General features: G+C 34.2%; 1 protein-coding gene across 1 annotated transcript; it reads left to right on the forward strand.

The window, feature by feature from the left end:
- The first annotated feature begins 5,889 nt into the window (after positions 1-5,889).
- Positions 5,890-7,862, forward strand: LOC116139362 (naringenin,2-oxoglutarate 3-dioxygenase). The gene is made up of 3 exons (XM_031425041.1): positions 5,890-6,315; positions 6,547-6,975; positions 7,471-7,862. Exons 1-3 carry the CDS (start codon positions 5,956-5,958, stop codon positions 7,771-7,773), a joined length of 1,092 nt encoding a protein of 363 aa, XP_031280901.1. The 5' UTR covers positions 5,890-5,955; the 3' UTR covers positions 7,774-7,862.
- The last annotated feature ends 4,290 nt before the right edge of the window (positions 7,863-12,152 follow it).

Genomic DNA, 12,152 nt, shown 5'->3' on the forward strand with positions numbered 1-12,152 from the left:
GTTGGTGTTAAGTTTACTTAACTATAGTTGAAGTTAACTATAGTTACTGAATATAAGTGGCAGTAGCTAAACCAGATTATGCAACTAATTCCAAGGCATACTTCCTTTGACATAGGTTTATGCCTTTCGAAGACTTGGCCATTTCAAATCCCAAGAAATATCTAAGCGATCCTAAGTCCTTGAGTTTGAAATGAGAATGCAAAAGATCCTTAGTAGCTTGGATCATGGAGTTGACATTGCTTGTAATAACCAAGTCATCAACATAGACAAGCAAAATAACAATCTGCCCATTTTGTTTTCTAAAGAAAAATGAGTGATCTGATGGAGATTGTTGGAAACCCCTGTTAACAAGGCATGCGCTAGTTTAGTATTCTAGGCAGTGGAAGCCTGTTTCAAGCCATACAATGATTTGTGCAATTTGCACACTAAAGGCTTTTCATGCCAATTTGAGAAGCCCCATGGTAAATGTATATAGATGTCCTCCTGCAAATCACCTTGTAAGAATGCATTATCAACATCTAAATGAAAAATTGGCCAACCTTTCATAGATGCAATTGCCAAAACCAACCTGACTATTATCATCTTCACTACAAGAGAAAAAGTCTCATCATAGTCAATGCCTGCTTGTTGTGTAAAACCTTTGGCCACTAATCTGACCTTATACCTTTCCAAAGTCCCATCAGCATTATATTTGAGATTATACACCAATTTACAGCCAATGGGAACCTTAGTAGGAGGTAAAGGAACCAGAGACCATGTTCATTTCTTTCTAAAGCTTGAATTTCTTATTGCATAGCTATCGCCTAGTTAGAATCTTTAGATGCTTGGGCAAAAGAAGTAGGTTCAATAAGGTGAGAAATGATGGATAAACATTTTTGGTAAGTAGAGGATAGATTGGTGTATGTAATGTAATTATGGATGGGATATTTGACAGTAGAAGTGTGATTTGATTTGGATAAGGTGAGAAATACAAAGTCAGTAGTCCAAATGGGAGGTTTAGTTGGGCGACTAGATTTTCTAATTGGATTGTGAGATGTTGGTAATGCATAATTAGGTGAAGAAGTGGTGGAAGAACTAGGGAAAGTTGGTTCTATCTCATGAAGATCAATAGTGGAACTATGGGGCAAAACGGAATTAGAAGGTAGAATGTAATCAGAGGATGCTGGAAGGTCCTCTTCCATGAAAGAATCAATAGGAAAAGGAGGTTTATTGGATTGATGTAGAAGAAAAGAAAAAAACAGATTCATGAAATTGAACATCTCTACTAACACATATTGTTTTTGAGTGTAAGTCATACAAAATGTAACCTTTCTTAGTAGAAGAATAACCAAGAAATACACAAGGAATGGATCTCGGAGCAAACTTGTCATGCATAGGGAGATTTACAACATATGCCAAGTAGCCAAATACTTTCAAGTGATTTAATTTGGGCTTATGACCATAAATTTTTTTGAAAGGTGATAAACCGTTCAAGACTCTAGTAGGCAGTCTATTGATAATGTATACAGTTTCCTTAACTGCATAACCCCACAAATAATCAAGAATATGTGATTGGAATTTAAAAGCCCAAGCTATGTTAAGTATATGCCTATGTTTGCATTCTACCACTCCATTTAGTTGTGGAGTGTAAACACAAGTACTCTGATGTATAATCCCCAAGGTAGACAACAAATCATGACATTGTTGATTGAAAAATTACAATCCATTGTCAGTTCTAATGTACTTAGGTGTTTGACCATATTGATTTTGAACCATATGCAGAAAATTCTTCAGAGTTTGAAAAACATCAGACTTGAATTGCATAAGGAAGAGCCAAGTTGTTCTAGTAAAATCGTCAACCACAGTAAGAAAAAATCTGGCATTTCCTTGAGTTGCAATTCGGTAAGGGCTCCAAACATCTAAGTGTAATAGTTCAAAGACATGATGTGTCTGTGGTGCTTAAAGGAAATGGCAATCTAGTTTGTTTTGCTAAAGGACAAGCATCACAATGGAATTCGTGCTCATTACTAAGTGCATGATTTAATTTCTGCGAAGCAGGTAAAAGAGCATAGCCTAACCTCCTATGCCATGAAACAACATCTGTGGTATGAAGAGATTTATTTATTGAAGAATCAGTAGCTACATTGAAAGAGTGGTATGCTGATTTATTATTACAACTATCATACTCCTAGATGCCTAAGATTTTATTGAAAGTTGAAACAAAATCAGGAAAACAGACTTTAATTTTTGAAAAAGGCATGAAATGATAAAGCCCTTGGCATTGCTTACCAATCCCCTTCAGTTTGCCACTCCAAAGATCCTGGATAACATAAAAATCCAGATAAAATGTAATGCAACATTGATTATCAAAAGCTAGTTTAGACACTAAGATCAAATTATATTTGAAATCTGGTATGTATAAAACTTTTTCAAGGGACAAATGTTCTTGCAATTTGACAAAACCAACATGGGCAATTGAAGTTTTTGTTCCATTTGGGAGACCTACAAAGCTAGTTACGGGTGGTTTCTTACAAACATGAGATTCAAAGTTTCTGAAATTATGGGTCATATGGTCAGTGGCCTTGGGATCAAGAATCCAATCATCCATAATGCTACAATCTGAGAATAAGGAAATGATTTTACCTGCTAAATTAGCAGATGGTGTCCCCAAATTCTCCTTTCCTAGCAAATGAAACAGTTGTGCATATTGTTATGGAGTTAGAATGTTTCCCAGATTAGTGCCTCCTTTGCTGTTGTCGAATGCAAAATCAGTGTTCGAAGCTTGTTCCTGACTTGTATTCACTTGATTAGCTTTAGCCTTCGACCCTAACCTTCCTTTAATGAACTGAACGTCTATTGGATACCCATGCAACTTATAAGAGGTTTCTCTTTTATGCCCTGCAATATGGCTATAATCGCACTCTATGTAAGGCTTCTTGCTTTTATACTTCGAATTTTGATTCTGATTTCTTTGATTTCCTTGCGAATATAGTGCTATAATAACCTCAGTATTTGGATTAGAACCGATCAAAACCTTTTGACTCTCATCTTGACTTACATTCGAATATGCTTGTTTGATTGAAGGTAGAGAAACCATTAATAAAATTTGCCTTCACACCAAGGCATAAGATTCATTTAATCCCATCAGGAACTGGAATAGTTTTTGCTAATTGAGATGAGCCAAATAGGCTTTAGCTGACTCATTGTCAAGTAGGGGTAGACTTACCAATGAACTTAGTTCATCCCATAAGGTTTTTAACTTGTTGTAATAAACTGCAACCGAATTTGTTCCTTGCACCATATTCGTTATCTCTCTACGAATACCAAAAACTCTTGTGCCATTGACTTTGTTGTATTGCTTCTGAAGATCTTGTCAGACCTGATGTGCACTAGTAGAATACACAATACTAATAAAAATTTCCTTCGAAACAGTGTTAAAGATCCACGCTAAGACTAAAGAGTTGCATCATTCCCACTGTGCATGTGAAGACTGATTGTAATTGGATTTTTCACAAGATCCATCTAGGAAACCTAACTTGTTCTTTGCCCTTAAAGAGACTGTCATCGCGCGACTCCATATTCCAGAGTTCTCTGTTCTAGTGAGTTGCTCTGAAACTAGTACGGAATCAGGTGTGTTGGACGAATGGATGTAGAGAGGTGAGCTTGAGTCACTGACATTCGACATCTGGAATTCTTCAAGATTCAGTTGAAATTAAAGACGAAATTGACGAATTGATGAAGACAATCAATTGATCTTTAAGTGATGTCTTCAATTACAAGCTTAACTCTTTCGATCGAAGTTCACTGATTTTGCAAATTGAAAACCCGCTCTGATACCATGTGCAAACTTAGCTTGAAGAGTAAAAAAACTAATTTTGTTATTATTCAGCTTAATGAATACTGTGCATCAGAGTTATTACACTTATATACAATTTCAGCAACTATAGTTAAGTAAACTTAACACCAACTAACCAACTAATTACATAACTAATCACATTAATAATCCAAGAGAGGCCCATGTGCATGGTCCGTCCATAGAAGCCTTTCACGGACAGCACCCGACAGTGCATCAGCCCAAGACCAATGTGCTGTCTCATGAGTTCAGTCCCCACAGCCCAATCAAAACAGCACCATAAAACCAAAACCTGTTAAAAATATCAATAAAAACTCCTACAATTATAAAAAATAACCCCTATTTAAAGTCGCCTAACAAGGGCTTGTTACTACTTTTAACTCGATTTTTGTGAATTATTATTCTCTACAAATCAAAATCAAAATCAAAAGATATTTAAAGGGTTACATAAGATTTCTTAAACTTTAATGACTTAATTTCATAACCCAATTCTAATAGGATTAGAAATTATTTTTACAACAACTCATCATAAGAAAATCTCATTATCCGTAGGGGTAATTTTAAAATAATTCTTAAAGTTGGACTTGGAGGATTTGGTGGGAATAAGCACGTAGTGAGATTGTTAGGCGGAAATCACGTGATACAAACAATAAAATCTTGAGCTACTTGTCAATTCATCGTCTTTAATAGCTAAAATCAGAGTCCCTCATCTAACCACGTTGACACCGATCCATCTACTTAAATAAAATTCTTTTGTACCAAATGTTCGCGACCACAACATCAACATTAAGACGACAGCAGAAATATAATTCTAATTCATTACCCCAATTATTGTTGTAATGTTTGGTGAGGCATCTTATTTTATTATATTTATTTATCAGTTTCTCTTTAATATTTTCAAATTTAATCCTCCCATATTATAATACTTTAAACCATTCATTGGACTTTTCGTAATTGGATTATCTTACTCAATTCTACTACAAAAAAAATATGACATTAAACTTTATAATAGTAAAATCTCTCTACATTTTAGGTGTTAAAATAATTCTATATTTATCCTTATTAATTATATATGTTAGCTTTTTTATTCTCTTAATCAATTTGTAATTAGGCCGTTGAAAACTTCAAAATTATTTGTTAACTAAAGTTTTTGTTAAGGAAGATTTATATATATTCTTCCGGATTAATCTACGATATTATTTTTATCCAACAAATTAAACAAACTACTATTCGCCTCAACCTAACGCTTTGTTTCTAGAAGTTATCGATTACTTTTTTTTTTTTTTTTCTTCTTAAAAAAAACTTTATTTCTAATTAATAAATTTGTATAAAGTTTTCCACATACAAGTAGTTACTCAATTAAATGAAAGGGCAGAAGTCATTATTTTATTTTTTTAAGGTCTTTTTTTGTTTTGTAAAATTCTTCTTCAAAATTTCTTGTTTCTATTTTCTACAAATTTATTCATCAGTTACTGGTCAAAGTTGATCAGCAATCAGTTTTGACTCAAAGAAAAGCTAATGACAAAGGAGGTACCCAATAATTTCTTAAAAAAATAGCAAGTGGCTGCAAGAATTGAGGGGGTTTAAATACTTTTGCCATTCAATTAGATGTATTTCTGTTTGTATACCTCTACAGTGAAAACCAGGTATACACTAGCTGTTGGCTGATTTAAAGTTCTTTGGATCCAATAACTTTTGAAAACAACTACTAGCATCCTCATCAGTTTTTGGGATTAACATTTGTTGTTGACTGATTTAAATTAAAAAAAAAAAAAAATTTAGAAAATTCAAAGGAAAACGTAAAATCTCAAAATTTTATTTATAAAAAAAAATATGAACATCAAATGAAAAAAATACAAATAATATAATTTGAAAAGTTGGTTGCAATTAGGGGTATACATTATCCAATACTTATTAATAGATCTAATCGGGAGGGGTTAACTCCTAATTTATTAGTTTACTTGTAGAAGAAAAAAAGGAGGTTTGGCTGGATCACGAGGCATGGGTGGTAGTTAGAGCTGTCCTCTCTCCTGTGCCCACAATATATAAATAAACACCTCGCCCAGCTCTTTGTCATAATTAGCATCACACAAAACATTAACATTCCATTGAATTCAATTTCGATGGCTCCTACCACTCTCACAGCTCTTGCACAAGAGAAAACCCTTAATGCCAAATTCGTTCGCGACGAAGATGAGCGTCCTAAGGTGGCCTACAACCAGTTTAGCAATGAAATTCCGGTGATTTCACTGGCCGGAATCGATGAAGTTGATGGCAGAAGGGCTGAAATTTGCAAGAAAATTGTTAAAGCATGTGAAGATTGGGGTATTTTTCAGGTTATTGATCATGGTGTTGACACTAAGCTTATATCTGATATGACTGGACATGCAAGAGATTTTTTCGCTTTGCCTCCGGAAGAGAAGCTCCGGTTTGATATGTCCGGCGGCAAGAAGGGCGGATTCATTGTCTCCAGCCACCTCCAGGTATTCTAAAGATAAGCTTTCATCTTAAATAATTGTTCTTGTTTAACCATATATTCCTAAGGGATCCAAAGCTTTTGAAGAAATAAGTTATACCATTCCAATTTTTTGAAAACAAAGAAATTAGTCCATAGTGCACTGTCAAAAATTGAGAGAGTTGAGGATATTTTGATTTCTTAAAAAGACATACAAGATGAACATATATAACGCTGTTTCCTTTTTCTCATATTATAGGGAGAAGCAGTTCAAGATTGGCGTGAAATTGTGACATACTTTTCATACCCAATTAAGAACCGAGATTATTCACGGTGGCCCGACAAGCCAGAAGGATGGAGAGATGTAACAAAGGAGTACAGTGAGAAATTGATGGGTGTTGCATGCAAGCTTCTTGAGGTTTTATCTGAGGCCATGGGATTAGAGAGGGAAGCTTTAACTAAAGCATGTGTGGACATGGACCAAAAAGTTGTGGTCAATTTCTATCCGACGTGCCCAGAACCCGATCTCACCCTTGGACTAAAACGCCACACCGATCCAGGAACCATCACACTCTTGCTTCAAGATCAGGTCGGTGGACTCCAGGCCACTCGAGATAACGGCAATACTTGGATCACCGTTCAACCTGTTGAAGGAGCTTTTGTGGTCAACCTTGGTGATCATGGTCATGTAAGTAGTACTGCTATTTAATACCATTTTCTGCTGTGTTTATTATTTCTTCATCGTCTTTACTATATTGTTGGCCCGGTATTGTTATTGGACCACCCATGCAATGGCTAGTGGGGACGGTGATCCGATCCAAAATATAATTTTTAATTTTATATAATTTACTTTGTAAACTAACCTTTGCCCATCTAAATTAAAACCAACTTTTTTTTTTTTTTTATTGTTTATTAAATAAATGAAGTTGTATTTTTTTAAGAGGATAAGTATTTTATTAATCATAAATCTTTTATATTATCTTTATCAGTCAACTAAAAAAAGGAAATAAGATATTTCTAACCGTTTCTGACAATATTTGTATCAAAAATTTTATATTATTCATTTTGAATTTGCCCCCTCCGATATTAATCCATCCATGAGTCTGCCATAAAAGATTCTTCGTTTTAATATATGTCTCGTATATGATTTTGACATTACACCCGTCTGTAATATTATCATTAGTATCTGAGCAATGGGAGGTTCAAGAATGCGGATCACCAAGCAGTGGTGAACTCAAACCGTAGCAGATTATCCATTGCAACATTTCAGAACCCAGCACCAGAAGCAACAGTATACCCACTGAAGATCAGAGAAGGGGAGAAGCCGATACTGGAGGAACCAATCACATTTGCAGAGATGTACAGGAGGAAGATGAGCAAGGACCTTGAGCTTGCCAGACTAAAGAAATTGGCCAAGGAGCAGCAGTTGCAAGACTCTGAGAAAGCCAAATTGGACGCCCAGCCCATAGATAAGATCCTTGCTTAACTTATCTCTACCAATTTCCTATATATTTTGCTTGTATTTGAATTCTGTATGACTTGGTGAAGTTGTGTAATTGTTTGTCAGTGACCCAATGAGTGACCCAATATGTGCATGATTGGCTATATGCTAAATTTATAATGCATTAAAATAAATTGAGATCACTTCTTATACATCATGTAGCTTCTCTTCCCAATTATTTAATTATGTTCATATACATAAACAAAAAGTGCAAATAATTCTATCTTTTAACAAATTATAACTATTCTGAGCTCGAGTCCCTTCTCGGTTGCTAATAGGAGTAGTCACTAAAGTTTTTATCTAATTGATAGTTCTAGGATTAGTTGAAGTATGCGTAAGCTAACCCGAATACACCAGCTCATAAAATATATATATATATATAACCAATAATATTTTTTCTAGCAAAAACTTTTGGATTTTTAGGATAGGATAGTAAAACAAATGCAGCCTTAAGTACTCATAACTCATTTCAATGTGAAGTCAATATCGCAACTAAGTTTCACATCTTGTTCAGTTTGAACTTTTTGTAGCTTATTTTAAAGGTAATAGAATTCATATAGAGAAGGTTTGTATATAATTAGGGGTGAGCGGTTTCGGGTACCCTACACTTTTCGAGGGAACCGGAATCAGAACCGCACAGTGCAGGTTCCCAAAAAAAGGAACCAGAACCGTATAGTACAGGTTCTTCAATTCAAGGAACCGGAACCTGAAATGCAGGTTCCGGTTCCTTTCCCGGGTACCCTATAAAAAATCAATTACCCCCCTATTAGTTTAAAAAATGACAAAAAAAAATTAAAAAATTACAAATACACCCCTAACAAATTTTGATTATTCATTCATTTGTGTCCAATGTAACTCATAACCTATAATCTATAAGCAACACTTGAATTCAATCAATTCATCACAATTCACATAAAATTTGTCAATCAAAACCAAAACACAAACAATTATTCATCACAACTCACATTAAGTGTGGTATGAAAAGATTTATTTATTAAAGAATCAATAGCTACATTGAAAGAGTGGTATGCTAATTTATTACAACTATCATACTCTTGGATGCCTAAGATTTTATTGAAAGTTGAAACAAAATCAGGAAAACAGACTTTATTTTTGAAAAAGGCAGAAATGATAAAGCCCTTGGCATGCTTACCAATCCCCTTCCGTTTGCCACTCCAAAGATCCTGGATAACATAAAAATCCAGATAAATGTAATCAACATTGATTATCAAAAGCTAGTTTAGACCCTAGATCAAATTATATTTGAAATCTGGTATGTATAAAACTTTTTCAAGGGACAAATGTTCTTGCAATTTGACAGAACCAACATGGGCAATTGAAGTTTTTGTTCCATATGGGAGACTTACAAAGCTAGCTACGAGTGGTTTCTTTAGTAACATGAGATTCAAAGTTTCTGAAATTATGGGTCATATGGTCAGTGGCCTTGGATCAAGAATCCAATCATCCATAATGCTACAATCTGAGTATAAGGAAATGATTACCTGCTAAATTAGTAGATGGTGTCCCAAATTCTCATTTCCTAGCAACGAAGCGCTATGCATATTGTTCTGGAGTTAGAATGTCTCCCAGATTAGTGCCTCCTTTGTTGTTGTCGAATGCAGAATCAGTGTTCGAAGCTGTTCCTGACTTGTATTCACGATTAGCTTTCACCTTCGACCTTGACATTCCTTTAGTGAACTGAAAGTCTGCTGGATACCCATGCAACCTATAACAGGTTTCTCTTTTATGCCCTGCAATATGGCTATAATCACACTCTATGTAAGGTTCTTGCTTTTATACTTCGAATTTGATTCTGATTTCTTTGATTCCTGCGAAAGTAGTGCTATAATAACTCAGTTTTGGATTAGAACCGATCAAAACCTTTGACTTCATCTGACTTACATTCGAATATGCTTGTTTGATTGAAGGTAGAGAAAACCATAATAAAATTTGCCTTCGCCACAAGGCATAAGATTATTTATCCCATCAGGAACTGGAATAGTTTTTGCTAATTGAGATGAGCCAAATAGGCTTTAGCTGACTCATTGTCAAGTAGGGGTAGACTTACCAATGAACTAGTTCTCCCATAAGGTTTTTAACTTGTTGTAATAAACTGCAACCGAATTTGTTCCTTGCACCATATTCGTATCTCTCTACGAATACCAAAAACTCTTGTGCCATTGACTTTGTTATTACTTCGGAAGATCTTACCAGACCTGATGTGCACTAGTAAAATACACAATACTATTAAAATTTCCTTCGAACCGTGTTAAAGATCCACGCCAAGAATAAAGAGTTGCATCATTCCCACTGTGCATGTGAAGAGATTGTAATGGATTTTTACAACATCCATCCACGAAACCTAACTTGTTTCTTGCCCTTAAAGAGACTGTCATCGCGCGACTCCATATTCCAGAGTTCTGTTCTAGTGAGTTTGCTGAAACTAGTACGGAATCAGGTGTGTGGACGAATGGATGTAGAGAGGTGAGCTTGAGTCACTGACATTCGACATCTGGAATTCTTCAAGATTCAGTGAAATTAAAGACGAAATTGACGAATTGATGAAGACATAATTGATCTTTAAGTGATGTCTTCAATTACAAGCTTAACTCTTTCGATCGAAGTTCACTGATTTTGCAAATTGAAAACCCGCTCTGATACCATGTGCAAACTTAGCTTGAGAGTAAAAAGACTAATTTTGTTATTATTCAGCTTATGATACGTGCATCAGAGTTATTACACTTATATACAATTCAGCAACTATAGTTAAGTAAACTTAACAACAACTAACAACTAATTACATAACTAATCACATTATAATCAGAGAGGCCATGTGCATGGTCCGTCGTAGAAACTATCACGGACAGCACACGACAGTGCATCAGCCAAGACCAATGTGCTGTCTCATGAGTCAGTCCCCACAGCCCAATCAAAACAGCACCATAAAACCAAAACCTGTTAAAAATATCAATACCATTATAAAAAAAAAACCCCTATTTAAAGCTCGCTAACAAGGGCTTGTACATACTTTTAACTCGATTTTGTGAATTATTATTCTCTACAAATCAAAATCAAATCAAAAGATATTTAAAGGGTTACAAAGATTTCTAAACTTTAATGACTTAATTTCAAAACCCAATTCTAATAGGATTAGAAATTATTTTACAACAACTCATCATAAGAAAATTCATATCCGTGAGGGTTGGACTTGGAGGGTTTGGTGGGATGGTAGAGTGAGATTGTTAGGCGGAAATCACGTGATAAAAACAATAAATCTTGAGCTACTTGTCAATTCATCGTCTTTAATAGCTAAAATCAGAGTCCCTCATCTAACCACGTTGACACCAATCCATCTACAATAATCTTTTGTACCAATTATTCGCGACACAACACCACATTAAGACGATAGCAGAAATATAATTCTAATTCATACCCCATAATTTCTTGTAATGTTAGGTGAGGATTTATTTTATTATATTATTTATCAGTTTCTCTTTAATATTTTCAATTTAATCCTCCCATATTATATACTTTAAACCATTCATTGGACATTCGAATTGGATTATCTTACTCAATTTACTACAACAAAATATGACATTAACTTTATAATGTAAAATCTCTCTACATTTAGGTGTTAAAATAATTCTATATTATCCTTATTAATATATTAGTTAGCTTTTTTATTCTTTAATCAATTTGTAATTAGGCCGTTGAAAACTTCAAAATTATTGTTAACTAAAGTTTGTTAAGGAAGATTTATATATATTCTTCCGGATTAATCTACGATATTATTTTTATCCAACAAATTAAACAAACTACTATCGCCTCAACCTAACGCTTTGTTCTAGAAGTTTTCGATTACTTTTTTTTTTTTTCTTCTTAAAAAAACTATTTCTAATTAATAAATTTGTATAGTTTTCCACTACAAGTAGTTATCTCATTAAATGAAAGGGCAGAAGTCATTATTTTATTTTTTAAGGTCTTTTTTGTTTTTGTAAAATTCTTCTTCAAAATTCTTGTTTCTATTTTCTACAATTTATTCATCATGTACTGGTCAAAGTTGATCAGCAATCAGTTTTGACTCAAAGAAAAGCTAATGACAAAGGAGGTACCCAGTAATTTCTTAAAAAAATAGGAAGTGGCTGCAAGAATTGAGGGGGTTTAAATACTTTTGCCATTCAATTAGATGTATTTCTGTTTGTATACACTACAGTGAAAACCAGGTATACACTAGCTGTGGGTGATTTAAAATTATAGTTGGATTGAAAACAACTACTAGCATCCTTATCAGTTTTGGGATTAACATTTGCGTTGATGATTTAAATTAAAAAAAAAAACTTAAGAAAATCAAAGGAAAACGTAAA

The sequence above is a fragment of the Pistacia vera genome, unplaced genomic scaffold (genome assembly GCF_008641045.1).
Source record: "Pistacia vera cultivar Batoury unplaced genomic scaffold, PisVer_v2 Contig350, whole genome shotgun sequence".
Classification (NCBI taxonomy): Eukaryota; Viridiplantae; Streptophyta; class Magnoliopsida; order Sapindales; family Anacardiaceae; genus Pistacia; species Pistacia vera.